The sequence below is a fragment of the Megascapheus bottae genome, chromosome 5 (genome assembly GCF_031878675.1).
Source record: "Megascapheus bottae isolate mThoBot1 chromosome 5, mThoBot2.hap1, whole genome shotgun sequence".
In the NCBI taxonomy this organism is placed as follows: Eukaryota; Metazoa; Chordata; class Mammalia; order Rodentia; family Geomyidae; genus Megascapheus; species Megascapheus bottae.
Window position 1 is genome coordinate 69,290,572 of NC_143513.1, and position 19,653 is coordinate 69,310,224.

The 19,653-nt window shown below is 44.5% G+C and overlaps 2 protein-coding genes across 2 annotated transcripts in view; one reads left to right on the forward strand and one right to left on the reverse strand.

Moving 5' to 3' along the window:
* On the reverse strand, window positions 1-13,957 carry LOC150063582 (uncharacterized). The gene is made up of 5 exons (XM_090332242.1): window positions 13,930-13,957; window positions 9,268-9,561; window positions 8,012-8,182; window positions 7,110-7,265; window positions 1-591 (listed from the first exon to the last, which is right to left on the reverse strand). Exons 1-5 carry the CDS (start codon window positions 13,955-13,957, stop codon window positions 497-499), a joined length of 744 nt encoding a protein of 247 aa, XP_090188368.1. The 3' UTR covers window positions 1-496.
* The window catches only part of LOC150063583 (uncharacterized), a 27,111-nt gene continuing 14,008 nt past the window's right edge, over window positions 6,551-19,653 (forward strand). The window contains exon 1 of the mRNA XM_090333309.1: window positions 6,551-7,714. Within this exon, the coding sequence (XP_090189435.1) occupies window positions 6,564-7,004 (441 nt within the window). The 5' untranslated portion in view covers window positions 6,551-6,563 and the 3' untranslated portion in view covers window positions 7,005-7,714. The remainder of the gene's footprint in view (window positions 7,715-19,653) is intronic.

The window sequence follows — 19,653 nt, forward strand, 5'->3', positions numbered from 1 at the left end:
TTTTTTTTTCAGGTAAGGTCTTGTGCTTTTACTCCAGGGCCAGTCTTGAATCAAGATCTTCTTAACTATGGTTTCCAGTAGTTTAAATGATAGGTGCATGCCATCATATTTGGCTTATTGGTTGAGATGGGGGTTTTATAAACTTTTTGCTTATACTTGACTTAAACCATGATCCTTACAATCTCTACTTCTCAAGTAGCTGGGATTTATAGGGGATCCTATAGCCCCACCATGCCCAATCTCATCTAATCCTATAACTAGAATGTACTTTGATTTTCCTATAGTAGGAATTTGAATATTACTAAATAATTACATAGTCAGATATAAATTTTGCTGCAAGTATTTTACATGGAATAACTAATAAAAGAACATTCTCCATAAAACCACAAAAGTAACAAGCTAAATCCCTTTGGCTTTTATTTGTTTGGCTGAGTTTGGTGTTGTTGCTACTGGCAGTGAAGGTTCTGTCTTGTTATGATTGGGTTTTGGTCTGGTTTCAAAGGTCAACCGGGGAATTGATGGGATACACAGCTGATTGACAGGTTTGCATCTTTCCTTTCTGTCCCACCAAAGAGGTCATTCCACAAGTATCTGCAAAGTAATTATGAAGACTTACTAGACCATCCCCTCATCACAAACCATTTCGTATCTTACCTTGGAATGCATCCTATGACTTTCTTTTTGACAACAGGTTTGTATTTCCAATTGTTTTTTATGTACTCTATAATAAGAATTTTTCATTTGTTGAACATTTAGTGCCAGAATACTGAGAAGATAGTGTGTGTCCCACTAACAACCCATTGTAGATGGAGGCATGTTTAAAACTCAGCCACATGTCACAGCATAAAACAGGTTGGTCTCCTTGATGTATAGATAATAAATTATGTATTGTCTCTTAACAGCACTAGACCAGTTACCTGCATCATCCCTTCTAGTCACATCCAACTCCCCATCCTCAACACCATACAGAATCCTTCCACATCTAATAAAATCTATTCCTTCTTTGGGTATTTATTCTAAACTGATGTTTGACAAGCCACGTATCTTTTATATAAGTATTTTGTCCAGCAGTAGCTATCTATCTGATTCAACACCTGCTTTTATTTATGTCTTCCATAAAGTCTTGAAAAAATTTCTAACTTGGGTATTGGGACTAGCACAGACAGGTTACAGAATTAAGAAATAAACATCCCATACTGCAATCATTTCCTCAATGTCACACCATATTCCAAGCAATACTTTCAGTCTTCTTTTTAGATTCTATTAACATAATTACCTTTTATTTTTTTATTTTATTTTTTTATTATCGAGGTAATGTATAGAGAGGTTACAGTTACATTCTGCAGATAGTGGGTGCATTATTTCTCACACATTAACGCCCCTTCTTATGTTTTTGTCCCCATTTCCCTCCCCCTACCTTCCCAATCATCTTGTTTCCCCCCTTTCCCTTTCCTATTTCAAATAAACAAATAAACGTATATACAATATACTAGAGGTAACAAAGTCAGATACAGTAACAATATGAGATTAACCAAAGGACAACAAAGGAGAAGAGAAATAACACAGTATATTAATTACCTTTGCTTTTATAAACTAAATTTTCTAACTAGCCTAGTTCAGAGCAGGGATTTTATTTCTTTTGGACGAGTATATGGACTAGTAGACAAAACAACAGAAAACTACTTCAATTTGATTTATACTTATCCTTCTGATCTGAGCACTGAGTCTTCTTATGATTTTATTTTTCAATCTGTCATCAAATAAGAGTAACAACTTCTGCTACATATTCTACAGGAAAAAAATCAAAGTGACAGTCTCTGGAGAGACGGTCTGCCTGGCAAAACTGTGAAGACAGTGTAGTTACAAGTGCTCAGTCTTCAACCTCTCCATAAACTTTCTGAAGTCGGACTGGAGGCCAGCAAGACAAACCGTGACCCTGCTCCTTATATTTTAGGGAAGTACTGCTTCAACCTGTAGCACTTTCGTTTTTGGTTTAGATAACCAAAGGATTCCTATTATTGCAATTATGTCCAACCACTCTATTCTGCTCCTGAGAAAGAGGATAATCTGAACCGCTCACAGAACATACAAATGTTCTACTACATGAAGACCTCACAGAGGTGGAAATAACCCCAACAACTACTTTATAATCTGTGACTAGGAATTACTGCCATTAAGCCCACGAAGAATCAAGTAGAAGCAAAACCTCTTTCTGGGTTCTCCAATACAGTAGCCACAAGTGACTAGGCCACCCTGGCCACATTTTCGGTGTTCAGTGGTCTGGAGTAGTTGATGGTGAACACACTGGGTATTTCATTAGAAATATGAATAAGCTTTAGAAATAATTCATATCAGAAAGCCCAACAGGACAGCGTTGCTCTCCAGGTACCCCTGAAGACAAATCTGAAACATGACGAAGCATCAGTGCTCTGCCAAGACACAGCAGAGGAAGCATGCTCACTGTTTATGCTGTACCTCTTCTTTCTCCTCAAATTAGGTGAAGTGGCACCAATGGTGAACATCACCCCCACCCCCGATATTAATAACCAAGAAAATCCAGGCAGGTCAGTGAAGAGTGAAAAGCACTTCTCTATTCTTTTTGCAAGAATGTGTTAGTAGTAACATTCTGTTGTTTCTTTAAACCTAACAACTATCACCTATGTAAGGATAGCTCAGAACGTGCAACACATCAAGAGAGGTAATCAGCAAGATAGGTAATGCATTTCAAATCGACAAATTTAACAGGAAACTAATACAATGAATTAACTTGTTTTGTTTGTATGCTTTTCTGAGACAGGGTATCACCATGTGGCTCAGGCTGGCCCTGAACTCACTATGGAGTCCATGATGGCCTAGATCTCATCTCAAGAACTTCCTGTACCATCCTTAGCGCTAAGATTATAGGTGTGCCTCACCACACTCCCTCCTGAATGTAATCAATCTAAAGCTCATTGTGTGCCTGGCATTACATAAATTTTTTTTAAAAAAATCATCACATCCACCTTTGAGGAGCCTGGATATTAGTAAAGCATCCAACATGCAAAAAATGCAATGACATGGTGTGATAAATGAATGATACGGTATGTATACAGGGTTCAGGGAAACATGCTGAAGATATGTTTAATGCTTTCTGAGGTGAAATTGAGGCAAATTTCCTCCTCTGCCCAAAATGCAAAGGAGCCCACTAAGAGGAACTGAGCAAAAGAACCCCAAATGTGGTGAAAACCAGACTGTCATGTTTTATGTAGGGTTTGACTGTATGGATTATTTTTTTCTTTTTTATGAATTCACAGCCTGGGAGATGTCCCTGAGCTTTTTTTGCTCAAGGCTACTGCTCTATCACTTGAGCCACAGCTCCAGTTCTGGCCTTTTTGGGAGGTGGGGGAGTGTTAATTGGAGATAAGTCAAGGACGTTCCTGCCTGGTCTGGCTTCAAACATGATCTTCAGATCTGTCTCCTGAGTAGCTAGTTGTGAGCCATCAATGCACCTGGGTAGATCTTTAAATTTTCCTCACCCCAATCTGCAGCAGTGTGAAAACCAATCCTTAAAACTTGATAATTGATATAACTATGCCCACACAAAAAACAATATGATAGCAACCATTAGCAGAAATATAAGGAAAGTTACTTATGACATCATCATAATAACACAGTGGTCACAAAAGTACTATAATTACAAACATATATATATATATATATACACATATATTTTTTTTGGCCAGTCCTGCTGCTTGAACTCAGGGCCTGAGCACTGTCCTTGGGTTTTTTCAATGTTAGAGCTTTACCACTTGAGCCACAGCACCATTTATTTCCAGCTTTTTATCTATGTATGTGGTACTGAGGAACTGAACCCCATCTGTGTGCATGGTAGGCAAGTACTCTCCCGCTAGGCCCAATTTCTGGCCCCACAGATACTTTTTTTAGGAGAAGCTTTTATTTACCGTGTCTAGAATATCCTTAGAGAAAATTATCAACGAGCACATTTTCAAAAAAAAGTGGATTACCCAGACATCTCACTTACCCAGACATTCTCACCAAGATTCTATCTGTACAGAATATAAACGAAAACAAATCTGGGAAAATGGGAGATATAAAGGGAAATTCCTGTACAGGGAGAAGTTGTTCCCCCCACCCCCAAATTTTTCATAACAAAACTTCTCATACTCTGTCGACAGAATGGTATTTGGGCTACGATTCAGCATGTGACCACCAAACCTGCATCATGTCCACATCTGAATATTATTCAGATGCTCATCTAAGTGCATGGGAAATAGAGGAATCTTCTGGAATCTTCCCTTCATTTTACATTTTTGTTAAACTATCCTACCAAACAGAAAACAGTATTTGAGGAGAACTTGTCCTGTTCAAATTACTAGGAAAAAGTAGCCTGTTAGCGCTGCCAAAAATTGACTAGGTGGTTCCCTTGCCTTTCAATCAGATAAAATTGACAAAAACCTTAACAACAACAACAACAACAAAAAACAAAAACCCACCCAAAACCTTAACCAAAAAGCAGGGCCGCGAGTGTGGCTTAGTGGCAGAGTGCTCCTTCGCACGCGCGAAGCCCTAGGTTCACTTAATCCCTCGGTACCACATGCGCAGACGCCCGAAATGGTGCCATGGTTCAAGTGGTAGAGCTCCAGCACTGAGAAAGCCCAAGGACACAGTGCCCAGGCCCTGAGTTCAAGCCCAAGGACTGGCTGAAAAAAAAAAAAGCCCACCTACAAACTCACTGGCCCTCCACCTCACAGCACGCAGCTGTTCCTACTTCCACAGGTGATCATGGAGATCCCCTTAAGCGCCTGAGCTTCCATATCCCCAAATGCAAAACGAAAATCATCATTTTTACCAAGTGTGTCGGCAGAGACCTCGTGAAGTGACCGGTCCGTAAAAACTCTCTTAACTTTTCGTCTACAAGGCTCGGACTTCCAGCCATCATGCTCGTCTTCATCGGACACCAAAATGGCTGGGGAAGAAGGTGGGGTTTGTAAACCTCCACTCTACCTGGACCGCTGGGATGATTTCAGCTCCCTTGACCGAGCCCTGGGCCGGCCTCGGAACTCCAGTCAGAGCTGCGAGGTGGGTCACCACGTGCAGTCGGGATGAAGAACCACGGATGGGTCTCCAGGCAGCCGCCCTTTCCCACACACCTGTCAGGTCCCACGGATTCCCGAGCCAATCAGCGCCGCCTACCTTCCTGGCAGCCTCGGGGACCGACGAGGCCCTGGATGCTGGGACCATGACGAACCAAATACCGCTCTTGAGGCCCCGAGGCGACCGAGTCGGCGCGACGCAGCCCGGACTCCCCCGGGGCAGATCCAGCGGGGGACCTCGACCCTTCCCCAGCCCCCGCCGCCCCCGCCCGGCCCCCGCCCGCCCCCAGCACGTGACTCGACACGCGTCAGCTGCACGCGGACTCCATCAAAACAAAAACAGAGCAGCCAGCCGAGTGGCCGCGGGGGCGCGCGGGGGCGGCCGTGAGCGGCGCGAGCTCCCGTCGCCGCGGCCCAGAGCCGCGACCGCGCCCCCCCCCGCCCCCCCGCCCCAGCGCCACCGGCCGCGCGCCCCGGCAGTTGGGGGCGGGAGGGCAGAGGGCGCCACCCTGTTTACCGCCCGGCCCCGCCCGCGCCTGCGCTCCCGGCCCGGAAACGGTCTCCCCGGAGCCGAGCCGGAGCGCTGGCGCGCACCCACCCGCCGCACGGCCCCGGGCGCCGCGTGGGAGGCGCCCGGCCCCGCCGCCCCCCCATCTGCTGCGTGTCACCCCGTCACGACTCTGCTACGCACTTCGCCCCCAGCTGCCAGCTTCAGCGCCCCTGCTGACCCCTCACGTGGCTGCCTCCGCCCTGACACCTCGCGCCGGCGTCCAGGGACCCCCGGCCTCGCCCCCACCCCTCTCAGATGTCACCCTTCGGGGAGCACCCAGCCCACACTTCCCGCCCCGAGCGCACGCGAGGGGGGAGCGCGGCCACAAGCTGTCAGAAGCCCACAGCTTTCCGCATGACGAAGCTCGGAGCTCACCCTCACCTTCGTCATCCGCTCCCGCAGCCGCCAGGCTGTGAGCTCACAGGCATTCAGGGCGGCGGGAGGGGGGTCCTCCTTGGTTTTTCTTCCTAATTTGAGCCCCCCAAGCCCAAGTCGCAACTCTACCCACGCGCTCCCTCAGCCGCCCCACGCCTCTTGGACACGAGAGACTCCGCCATCAGAAATGCCCACCCCGCACACCTGCTAGGTCACCTGCCTCCGGGAAGCCTGGGCCCCGCCCGCCCGCCCGCCCGCCCGCCGGGCTTGGCTGGAAGCAACAGGGTCAGGTGCCCCGAGCCCCCAGCCCCTCCCGGCAGCCGCGCTGACCCCCCCCCGCCCCCGGCTCCGGGCCAACCTGGGCGTGCGGCGTCCCTCCGGCGGACAGAGACCGCGGCCCCGGCCGGGGCTCCCGGGGGAGAAGAGGACCCGGTCCTCCCCAGAAGCGGGACCCCAGCCCCGTCTCCCGCCGCCAGCCAGGGCGGGGGCGGAGCAGCAGAGTTGGGGACGTCGGTCTCCGCGCAGTGAAGAGGTGGGATCTCGAAATGGAAACAGCCCCCCCTCCCCGCGCGCGCCCTCCCCCCTCCTCTTCTACTGTTTACCTCAAGTTTGAATTTTATCTGCGCAACATTAGCTGGAATGCGGACATTGAGAGCGAGAGAGAAAAAACCACACAACTCCCTCGACCCGGCCGCCGCTCCGGAGGAGCCATGTGGCATCCAGCCACCGCCAAGGGGGAAAAAGTGCTCTTAGCAACACAAACATGGCGAAATAGCTCCGACATGCCCAGTTCACGCAACGGCCCTACCTCCCCTCGCCCTTCTGCCCCACATCCCGGCAGGAACCGCAGACCCCTGCCCGGGGCCCAGGAGGGCTCCCCGGAGCGTGAGGGTGGGAACCGGGGCTGCCTAGGGGAGCGATTCGCCAGCGTCCACGGGGGGAAAATTCCCCACTGGCGATCCACCCTTCACCCTGGCTGGGCGTAAAGACACCTCGGTCACGCAGCCTCCCGGAGCCCCGAGCCGCTGGCCGGGGACCCGAGGTCCCGTCCCGCCCCGCTGGACCGGCTCTGCCACCCCCACGGAACTTACCTCCGGCCTTGGCGGAGCCCGGGCTGCGGCGATCCCTCTTCTGGTTCCTGCCCAGCCCAGCCCGGCCAGCGGGGAGAAGGATGCGCACGTAGATTCTTCCAGAATGTCCCTTCCAGGGTGGCGAGGCTTCGGGGACAGGTGCTGGGGTGGCCGAGGCTGCCGGCGAAAAGTTGTCTGTGGCGTGGGCAGCGGGTCCCCGGGCCGGGGCCGAGGACCCCGTTCCCTGCCCCCCGCCGCCCACTTGTCACGCAGGCTGCTGCGTGCACTCCGCTGCAGGGGAGGTGGCGTAGTTTCTCTTCCTCCACCTCGGCTCACTCACTTGTTTTCGTAGCCGTGGGCTCTCCTAATGCTCTCCTCTCCACAATGTAGTTTCATTATATCATGTCCATCATGTGACACCGGGAGGCCTCTCTATGGAAACTTAAAGGGGCTCCCACGTGACTGCAGCAGCAACAACAGCGGCAGGACTGGCGGAGGCCGCCGCCGCCGCCGCCGCCGCCGCGGTGCCGCCACCCACCAGGAGCCCCTCGCAGCATCCCCGAGGGGCCTCTGGCGCTGCAGAAGCCCTGATAAGGGAGCCACAGCATCCGGGAGCTGTGGCGTCGGTGAGTGCGTGGAGCCCGGGCTCGTTCCACAGCGAGCTGAACAGAAGGAGCGAGCGTCCTTAAATCCTTTCCTACAGTCACCAAACCCACGCTCTGTTAAAATGACATTTCATGGCTCCTACTTTATTTCCCCCAAGAGCAATGAGTCTTCTATCAGACCAGATTAAATTTTACAAAGTCAGAAAGAAAGAAAGAAAGAAAGAAAAACCTGGATCTGTCCCTCTGCGCGTCAGTCACAGGCCACAGAAATGCCCCAACAACAACAAAAACAATGAAGCATTTGGTAATTATTCTCACCAGTGTCAAAGCTTGCTGGAATTGCACTCCTCTGGTAACTGTTGAGGATGCTCACAAGAGGCAAATGTAATGCCGTTGTTTTTTTTTTCTCTTCTGAAGCTATATTAGGGCTTTGTTGCTGACAACAGTAAAAAGTTGTTTGTGTCAGGAAGTGAGGTATGAAGCTAGGACCTGCAAGGGAGAAACAATACCAAGGTGGCAGCTTTTGCATTTCTTTGACCGCACACTCTTTCAAATGGTGACAAGAAGACTGTCTGCTGTCAAGTGTGCTGTAGTTGGTAGGAAACAGTCATTAGAAAAGCATTCTTATCCTGTAAATCAAACTGTACCTGCTAGGCACAAGAAATTCATAAAAATGTGTATACATGTGTAGAGGAGCAGGTACTTATTTTACTATTTTGAGCCACTAATTTTGTCCTCATTTCTAGTAGTTAACTAGAATATGCAACAAACAGCTTTGAAAGACTTAGAAGTCCTGTGATGTGCTGAAGCTGCAACAGTATGGAGTATTTCCAGTATTATTGTTTCATAACCCCTGTAGGGGTTTCTACTTTAAATTCTAATGCTCTGCTACGTTTTTATAGGGCATGGAGATTTTATCCTATGAATCAATGGTAGATTGCTGTTACTTAGTTTTAGTTCTTGCCTTCCCATTTATTTAGGAGACTGGCTAGGGGGAATTATGGAGAAATTTCCAAAGAACCCCAGAGTAGGATGGGACATTATCCTTTCTTAGGGTCTTGCTTTGACTATCTCTTTTCCACCCCCATCAACCATGATAATTACTACAAATCTTCTAATTCTATAAATCCCCCAATTTTTCATTTCCAATCCCATGCCTAATTCTTCTACCCCTTTCCTCTTTTCAGTTCTTGTCTCCCCTTTCAGCCTGGGTCTGAGTTTGGCTTTCCCAAATACTCGATCCTAATCTTTCTCTTGCAGCAGAGCCCCAATCCCTCTTCCTTGGTCTCTTCTCAAGGTCTCTTTTCTCCTTACCTCTCTTGGAACTCCTTTAAAGTTCTCCAGGTCTAGCCCTCGACTTCGGGGCCTTTACCTTCTTTACCTGAAACAGCCTGCGCCTCACTGGGGTCTGCTTCCCACCCTCCTGTCTGGTCCCCTCCCTTCTGCGGTCAAACCCAGCATTCCTCCACGGCCTGGCCTAGTCAGCTGGAGCTTCATTTTGTTTCCTTGCCCCAGGGCTGAGAAGGAGTGTGTGGTCCCCGGGGGGCCCGGCCCGGCTGGGACCCCTGGCTCACCCCCTGCGCCCCTCCCGATCTCGGGCTGGGCGGCTTCCTGGGTGGATGGTTTGGACTTGCTGCAGCAGCTGCGGTTCTGCTGTGTCATGCAAGCAGGCGGCGGCGGCGCTGGTGGTGGTGGTGGTGGCGGCGGCGGCGGCGGCGGCGGCGGCGGCGGCGGTAGTGGCAGCGGCCGGAGCTCCAGGGGGAGGAGGGGAGGAACCTGATCCTCCCGTAGAGAAGGGCTGAGGCAAGCGTCGAGCTCCCCCTGAGCCACCCGGGAGCAGGGAGGGCTCTGCTCCCCCGGGGCCCTCTCTGCGGGGCAGAGGGTAAGTGGGGCGGCACAGGTGGTCGCCTTGGGAAGGGAAGGGGGGGGCTAGGTGGGGGAGGCGGGAGCACCGGGAGCCACACTGGCCCAACTGAAGGAACCCAGAGTTCCACCGAAGGGGACCCAGGCCGCAGTGAGGGACCCAACCAGGTGCAGCAATAACAACTGTGCCCTTAACGCCTGTAGTTGACCCGGGCTGCACAGAGTGGAGTCCTGTATCCCTCCTCTGGACGGAGCTGTAAACAGTGTTTAGGACTGGAGAACCATCCTACCAGCAGTCCAGGTGCTTTTACCGTGCCCCTGACTTGCAGAATACCACAGATCCCATATTCTCCAGTTTTGCTGAACTTTCTGGGTTGCCCTATTCAAAACTAGAGAAGGGGATGGGAAACCTGCCCAACCTCACTTTACCTATGAAAATAATGCTCTTGGCTAAGGGCCCTGGACAAACAGCCTCTGGTGCAATTAAACAATCAATAAACAAAAGAGCTTCACCCTCACTACCCTCCTACCCTTCAACCTGGGATGGAGCCTCACTGGACTAAAGGAGGAAGAAAACGTGTCACATTCCCTTATACCCAAGCCCAGTCAGCCTGTCCACCACCCAAACTGCACACCCCATCTTTAGAGATATGCTTCTGACAGATTCTGTACCACTGCTCCTAGCTGCATGAGGAGACTGCTGAAACTCAGAACCATTTCACCTCCCTTGCCCTTTGCCCACAGGGCATTCAGAAACCTAGAATGCCCTGAAATGCAGGCACAGGCTGGGCATCTAGGACATTACTTCTTTCACCTGTGCATAATTCTCAGGACAGTTATTATCATTATTATTTTTATTATTAATTCCTTGTCATTTCTCTCTTAGACATTTCAGAAAGCACTTCTGAAACATGCTTTTCTTTTTAAATGTCAGTCATACATTTAAAAGTAAAGGGTTGAAGGGATTAACTGAAAGGCTAATGACTGTCTCAAAAGCACATATGGTTGCTAAGGAACTCAAACTCATCCAGCTCTAATCACCAGTGGGTCCTGAGGAAATCAAACTGCTCAGAGTGTTATTAAAATGAATGGCATTTAGTTGAAGGCTTTCTTGCTTCTGTTGTAGCATCCTGGACTATTATCGATTGCCTCACACCCACATATCTTGTTTTCCAAATTTGATTTCTGTATTTGCGTCACAAACAGGGACACTTATGACTAGACCAGTCAGGTTCACTTCCTGTTTCTCAGAAACAGGTCTCAGAGCATGAGCTGGTAAAATATTATCACATTGGTTCTCTTCAAAGAAATCTTTGCTTTCCACAGAAAGCAAATTACCCCAATTAAATGCTAATTCCCATGGAAAAATGTCATATTGCAGGAGTAAGGAAGACTGCTAGTCAACTTTAGTAGCCATTTCAGAAAACTATTCTTGAAATGTAAAGCCTAGAAAAACCCATCATCTTTATTTCTTTTCCTCTAGAATTGTCATTCTTCAGCATTGGAATTGTACAAGCTCAAGTAGAGAAAAGATTTAAGTATGGTATCTGTAAAATGAAGTGCTCACATGTATGTGTACACACACACACTACATCCTAAAGCTGTTTTGACTAAATAAAACATAGAAATGAAAGGAATCTAGGCCCAGGAAGGACCAATAATCATGAGTTAGCACTGGAGCACTGGTAGCACAAAGTGAGATTACAAGGCCATGCTATAATAGATAACCTCACTACTTGGTATACTGAAAGTCTGTAACCAGTGCCCCAATATCCTGTTGGGCAACTTTGCTCTCCATTCCCAGTTCCTTCTTTGTAACAAGGATATCACAAAGGCAATAGCATAAAGGTGAAGACTGCTTCAATAGGTAGGTTTTGATGAGAAAAAAAAGGGCTAGGAATATACTTCAGTGCCAGGCAAGCCCTGGGTTCAATCCTCAGCACTAAGAATAAAGACAGTAGTACTGGCCTAAGGATTTAAATTGTCTTGCATTTACACAAAATCCTGTGATTAGATTGAATTCATTGCACAACTTCAATTTGCATTTTGATTTTGCACTGTACTAGATTATGGTCGTAGAAAACAATAGTCTCTGCACCACAGGATCTTATATTAAAGAACCAGTAAGTGCAGAGTTGATCATGTAACTGTGAGGTGCCATTTGCATGTGAGCTCATAGGTGATATCTAATCATAGAATAAGGGCTTGAAACAAGTAGGCAAGAATGAGTAGAAGCCAGCCACATAAGTGGGAAGGTTAAATAGAAGGCATTCTAGGCAAAGATAATATTGTAGTAAAAACCTTGAAGTTAAATGGTATATCATAAGACTCAGCATAAAAGACAGTGACCAGCAGGTAGAAGGTTCTCCATAAATACTTCTTATTTATGCATAGCAGAAGTCTTGAAAGCTAGCTATATCCAGAAAGATTAACATGGTCTTATATTGTAAAAGGTGTTGTCTAAACAGTTTGAACTTATCCAAAGTCCAATTGGAAAGCCACTGATTTTATTTGATTTTATTTTTTTGTCAGTCATGGGGCTTGAACTCGGGGCCTGAGTGATGTTTGAGAGTTGTTTTGCTCAAGCCTAGGGCTCTACAACTTTCAACCACAGCTCCACTTCCAGTTTTCTGGTAGTTAACTGGAGATGAATTTCATGCCTTTCTACCCAGACTGGCTTTGAACTATGATCCTCAAATCTCAGCCTCCTAAATAGGATTAAAAGCATGAACCACCATCACACCCAGTGATTTTTAAGTGATCGCATATCTGTTTTAGAAAGATCACTCCAGTTCAGAGAATTTATTAGTAACACTGTTAAGTTAGGAGACTGAGCATTATAAAGGTAGATAGACTTCAAGGACAGTAAGACTAGTAATGGCAGGAGGGGAAGAATTCAATAAATACATAAAACAACTGGATTTGATTATTAATTGTATTTGACAGATTGAAAAAATGGAAAGAAATGCATGGCTCAAGTAAATGGGAGAATGGGTATGTCATTCATCATGATGGGAAAATCAGGAAGAGAAGCAGGGTATGGAAAGAAGATAATTAGTTTACATGTAAACATGTTGAGAGTTTCAAGTGTCCCTGAGATGTCAAAGTGAAGCTCTGTACTACATAATTAAATAGATCTGAAACTCAGGAAAGAGATCCATGCTGGAGTCATCTGAATAAATGACAGTTCATGGATGTAGATGAATCAATGAGAAGATATGCAGGAAGAAAAAAAAGGAAAACCCACTATAGAATCCTATGGAAATACCAAGATTTTAAAATGTGAGGAAAGAAAGATATAGGGGAAGAATATCCAGGCAAGAGGACCAGAAAAGCCAACGGATTTAGTATCAACAATATTAATCTCTAGCTAAAAGCTGAAAGTCAAGAAAAAAGAATTTAAAGTCCAAGGAGGCCATTAGTTTAAAAAGAAAGATATTAGTAAAGGGAAGACAGAAATTAGATGGCAGTGATTTGAGGAGATGAGAACAGAGGAAGTAGTCAGAAGTTCTTTGAGATAAGAACAGCCAGCTCTGATGGCACACACTGTAATCATAGCTACTTGAGAGGCTGAGATCTGAGGATTGTAATTTGAAACGAGGTAGAAAAGGAAACACTTACTTCCACTTAATCAGGAAGTAGAGTTATGGCTCAAGTGGTAGAACAGAGCTAGATTTAGGCAAAAAAGCTCAGAGATAGCGCCAATGCCTCAGTTCAAGACCCTAGGACTAGCAAAAAGAGAAAGAGAAAAAGGAGTGGAGGTAAGTTGGGAAGGAAATAAATGTATTGATAGGAAACTACTTAAGTTCATAGCCTGTGAGTTTAAAAACTATATAGAGAATGAGAAGGGATATCCCTATGTGAGAAGTAATGCACTTACTATCTGGCAAATGTAACTATAACCCCTCTATATATTATCCCAACAATAAAAAAGGTATGTAGAAGAAGAATAACTTTTAAATTTTGGATTCTTTTACTGTTTTTCAAATTAAGTAGCCTTATTCCCTATCAATGGCTTAAGCCAAAGAGAATGTAGACATTCTTTTACTTACTCTCTGTGTCCAGTCCATGAAGAATTCTGGTGAAGTCTACCTCCAAAACATTTCCAAAACCTGTCTTGTCTCCATTGCTATCATTCTAATCCATGATACTACGCTTTCTCTTCTGTATTCCAATAATGGCTTAAATGACTTTTCTGCTTTCATACTTGTCCCTATTCTCCAAAGCACAGCTAGTTGACATAGATAACCCATCATAAAACATAAATCACGGTACTCACCTTTTCTCTTCACAAGAAACATGCACATTACAATCTAATGAGAAATATTATTTACATATCAAGCTGTCAAAAATCCTCAAGTTTAATAGCTTACTTGGCTGGGCAGATGGGGAAGTAGGCATGTTCTTACACAGAAAGTGGGAGGGAAAGTTGGTACAACCTTTGTGAAGGGCAAACTGACAGTACTTATCACAAAGCCTTTGACCTAGGAATTCGACTTTTACATATTTACCAAAGATAGACTCTCACATATATGGAAGGATGACTCTTTTAGGACCCTCACTGAACATTAAAGTCATTAAAGACTGAAAACAACCTTCAATGGAGAAGTGGTTAAACAAATTACAGTAGATCTCTACATATGAACGGTAGGTAGCTGGTAAAATTTGTGAGGCACTTCTAGGTGTACTGAAGGGAAAAGTTCTTTATAATACCCAACTTTAAAAAATTAAGACAAAGAACAACAGGTCTGTTTTGCTACATGGCACTGCATTTCTTCTTTGATGAATTATCCTTTTAATCTGAAAACCATCTGTGGGAAGACTAAACAGAACAGGGGAAGAATATTTGTGCAGACATCAATAGAAAGAGTATTTCAGTGGTGTGTTAGATGGTTGCCTGGTGATGGTGGTAGTATGCCCAGGGAAAGAACAATCAGAATTCAACAGCTATCATAAAAAGCTTAATGAGCTGGGTGTAGTGGCACAGTTGTATAATATCAGCTACTTTAGAGGCAGAGGGTAGGTAGGATTCACAAGAAAAGTAGGACCAGTACTAAGCCTGAATGGAAAGTATCATTGGCAATGGAGACAGAATCATTAATCAAAAATTAATAAATAAAACTAGGAGAGTATGGGGCCACAGATACTAAGAGAGGAATGCAAGAAGGACCAACTTGAAAGTGGCATTGTGGCTCAAGTGGTATAGCCATAGCATTGAGCTGAAGAGCTCAGAGACAGCGCCCAGGCCCAGAGTTCAATCCCTATGACTGACAGTAAGTAAGTAAGAAAGTAAGTAAGTAAATAAATAAATAAAACAAGACAGCCAGCCAGTCTGAGGCCGAAATTTGGCCTAGTGGTAGAGTGCTTGCCTAGCAGGCACGAAGACCCAGGTTTGATTCCTCCATACCATATATATATATAGAAAAAAACCCAATGTGGTTCTGTGGCTCAAATGGTAGAGTTCTACCCTTGAGAAAGCCTACGGACAGTGCTCAGGCCCTGAGTTCAAGCCACAAGACTGTGACAAAAAAAAAAAGAAAAAGAAAAAGAAAGACCAACTTGTTAAGCACTGACAAAAAGTCAAGATTATAGGACAAGGAGTTTGGCCTAGTGTTAGAGTGCTTGCCGAGCATGAACAAAGACCAGGATTCGATTCCTTGGTACCACATATATTGGAACTCTAGCCTTGAGAAAGCCCAAGGACAGTGCTCAGGCCCCGAGTTCAAGCCGCAGGACTGGCAAAAAAAAAAAAAAAAGATCATTATAACTTGTGCCACTTATACTTCCTAAGCACCCTTAGAATTACATTCTTTTTCTTTTTTTTCTTTCTTTTTTTTTGCCGGGGGGTATAGTCCTAGGACTTGAACTTTGGACCTCGGCACTGACCCTGAGCTTTTCAGCCAGCACTCTACCACCTGAGCCACAGCACCACTTCCAGTTTTCTGGAAGTTAATTGGAGATAAAAGTCTCATGACCTTTTTGTGCTAGGGCTGCTTTGAACTGCAATCCTCAGATCTCAGCCTCCTGAGTAGCTAAGATTACAGGTGTGAGCCACCGGCACTAGGCTAATTGGATCCTTTTAATTATTTTGCATCTCTGGAGCTTGCCATGCTTAGTACATTTTTGTTAAATTAGAGAAAGGAGCACACAGGTTTTAGAAAGACATAAAAATCAGTTCAGATCTCAAAAAAATAAATAGAGCCAGGTATGGTATACAACTATAATCCTAGCATTTGACAAGCAGAGCTAGAAAGATTCTGAGTTCAAGACCAGCCTGAGCTAATAGTGAGACCTTGTGTAAAAATAAATCAAGTAAGTAAATGGATGGATGGATATTTACTTGAGTTTTTGAAGCCTAACTTGACTGTAGGAAGCATAATTTGCTGGACTTTTGTTTTGCTCTTGAGTTAACATGAACTGAGTGATATAATGTGCGTTCCAAACCATTTTGATAAGTAATGTCTGTGCCTGGTCAATTGGGGTCATTTTTATCTTTTCTTAGATGAGAAAAAGAGCAATGTGTTTCTCCATCCATCACTGCATCCTGATGCAGTTAATGGGCATGTATGTTGCCATCACAGTTCTGTAAGACATTGCAGCCACTTCTGGAATGCCCAGCCCCAGATCCCCATCTGAGGAAAAGGTAACTCTGGACAGAGAAAAGACTTATAACCTGTTAAGAAACACTATATACTTCTCAGTCTGCTACTGTTTCTATTGAAAAATATTGCCATCAGAACAGACCATTGCCAGAGAAGGGGTGACTTCAGTCTGAGGATGTGAAAATCTACAAAACAAGAGTGTCCTTGGGCTACAAAGTAAGACTTTTTCCCCAAAACTAATCAAGCAAACAAACAATAAATATTCCCATACTTACCTGGCAAAGAAGATACTAGGATCACAAAAGTGGTTTTCCTGGGCTAACAGTCATCTACTATATTACAGATATGCTGATTTCTGTGATTTCCTCAAAGTAGGAAACTTGACTGCATTTTTTGTGATAATGTGTCACTTAAAAAAAAAGAAAAAGTACTCTTGAATTAAAAATTTTAGGAGTAAAACAAAAATTTAGTTTTAACAATCTTAAAAATATGACCATTATAGTTTAAACATTCCCAATAAAGTCAAATAAATATTTTAGGTTCTTCTGTTTCTGCTGCTATTGCATGTAGGTTTGTGAGGTTCAGTCAATGATGTTCTCAAAATGACAAACCCACATTAGAATATATTTCTCAGGATATATCCCCACCAGTTAGCAACTTGGTTATTTTCATAGGGCAAACAAGAATTCTTGCCAGCTGACTTTGTAAACACATGAAGCAAGGGAGAAAATAGTAGTGCCATCCCATGTGTGTGTGTGTGTGCATGCACACATGTGTACATGCACTAGTCCTGGGACTTGAACTCAGGGGCTTTCTTGCTCAAGGCTAGTGCTCTGTCACTTAAGCCAGAGTCCCACTTTTGGCTTTTTGGTGGTTAATTGAAGATAAGAATCTCACAAAATTTTCTGCCTGGTCTGGCTTTGGCTTTGATCCATGGTCCTCAGATCTCAGCCTTCAGAGCAGCTAGGATAACAGGCACTGGGCCCTACCAATTCCATTTTTAACTGTGTTAATTCATTCTGTAACTTCCTACTTGATGTTCTATTTCTTACACAGTAAACTACATGTACAGAGGGGTTACAGTTACATAAGTAATGAGTACATTTCTTATTAAATATTGTTACCTTCTCCCTCATTTTTTCCCACTTCCTCCTCCCTTCCCCCCAAAGTTGTAAAGTTTCTTTCCAACATAGTGTCTTGTGAGTATTGCTGTTTCATTGTGGACCCTTTGTTCTTTGTCTCACTGTTTTATTCCCCTTCCCCAATTCTGATAAACATATATACAAGATACACGGTACCAAAATCAAAAAGTGATAAGAGGTGATAAAGCAAAGGGAGAGAAAAAGACAAAAAGAAGTAACTTCACATAGTATATTAAACAACAACAACAACAACCTTGTTTCCATGTCTTAGAGTTCATTTTGATTAGCATCATTTTATATGATCATATGTACATAGATATTTAGATATTGAGCTATTGTGATGCTTTGCTGTGACTATCCTAGACACACACTAATTATTTACAAGTGGGAGAAACCATAGAGCCTATGATTTTTTGGGTCTGGCTTACTTCACTTTATATGATTTACTCCAAGTCTTTCCATTTTCTTATGAATAGGACAATATCATTCTTTCTGATGGAAATACAGAATTCCTTCGTGTATATATAACACGTTTTCTTGATCCACTCATCTACTGAGGAGAATCTGGGTTGATTCTATATCTTAGCCATCGCAAATAATGCTACAATGATCATGGTGTGCTGGTAGCTTTTGTGTGGCCTTGTTTGTGATCATTTGGGTAAATGTCCAGGAGTGGGATTGCTGGATTATAGGGGAGCTCTATGTTTAGTCTTTTGAGGAACCTCCATACTGCTTTCCAGAGTGATTGAACCAGTTTATCTTCCCACCGACAGTGTAGAAGCATTCCCTTTTAGCCACATCCCTGCTGGCATTTACTTGTTTTCTTCATAATGATCTTTCTAAATGGGGTGAGGTCAAAGCTCACCCCATTTGCATTTCTTTTATGACCAAGAATGTTGAGCATTTATTCATGTGCCTATTAGCTATTCTTATTTCTTTAGAGAAGTCTCTTTTGAATTTTTTTTTTTGCCAGTCCTGGGCCTTGAACTCAGGTTCTTGGGCTTTCTTAAGGCTAGAGCTCTACCACTTGAACAACAGCAACATTGCCAGCTTTTTTATATGTATGTAGTACTGAGGAATCAAATCCAGGTCTTCATGCATGCTAGGCAAGTACTCTACCACTAGGCCAAACTCCCAGCCCCACTTTTGAATTTTTTATCCCACTTATTAATGGGGGTGGTTGTTTCTTTGAGAATTTGTCATTAGGGGGTTTGATTTTTTTGAGCTCTAGGTATATTTTTGGTATGAGGTTCTTGTCTGCTGTATGGCTAGTGAAGATCTTCTCACAATCTGTGAGCTTTCTATTTATCTTGCTAGCTATGTCCTTTGCCCTGCAGAAGCTCTGCCATTTAATGTAATCACATTTACCCAGCCTTTCTTTGATTTGTTGTGTTTTTGGATCTTTATTTAGGAAGTTTTGACCTGTACCAAGAAGCCCTAGTGTATCCTTTAACCCTTTCTGTAATATTTCCAGGATATCGGCTGTTACCTCAAGGTCATTCATCCATTTGGGGTAGATTCTGGTGCCAGATGTTATATTAGGCTCTAACTTCTGTTTTCTACATGTGTATGCCCAATTCTGCCAGCACCATTTTTTAAAGAGGCTGTCTTTCTTCCATCCTGTTTTTTTGTTTTGTTTTGTGTTTTTGGCTCCCTTAATCAAAGATTAGGTGGCCATCGATCTGCAGGTCTGAGTCTTCAGTTCTATTCCATTGGTCCTCAGGCCTGTTCTTGTGCCAGTACCAAGGGTTTTTGTTGTTGTTTTGTTATTGTTTCTTTTTAAATAACAGCAGCTTTATAATAGAATTTTAAGTTTGGAATCGATATTCTTCCAGTACTGTTTTTCCCGATAAGGATTGTTTTTGTGATTTGGAGCCTTCTATTATTCCATGTGAATTTTTGATTGCTTCTTCTATTTCATTAAAGAATGTTGTTGGGATATTGATGAGTATGGCATTGAATTTGTGGATAACTTTGTGGAGTACTGCCTTTTTTTTTTCTGGCCAGTCCTGAGGCTGGAACTCAGAGCCTAAGCACTGTCCTTGGGCTTTCTCAAGGCTAGAGCTCTACCACTTGAACCACAGCACCACTTCCAGCTTTTACTATGTATGCAGTACTGAGGAATTGAACCCAGGTCTTTGTGCATGCTAGGTAAGCACTCTATAACTAGGCCAAACACCCAGCCCCATGTATTACCATTGTAATAATGCTAATCCTTCCAATATAGGAGCATGGGTGGTTCTTCCACTTCCTTATGTTTTAAATCATTTTTTCCTTAAATTGGGTCTTTCTTTCTGTCCCGATGGGCTTTGTACTTCATTCCTCTTATCTAAGGCATCCTATACAGTGGGAT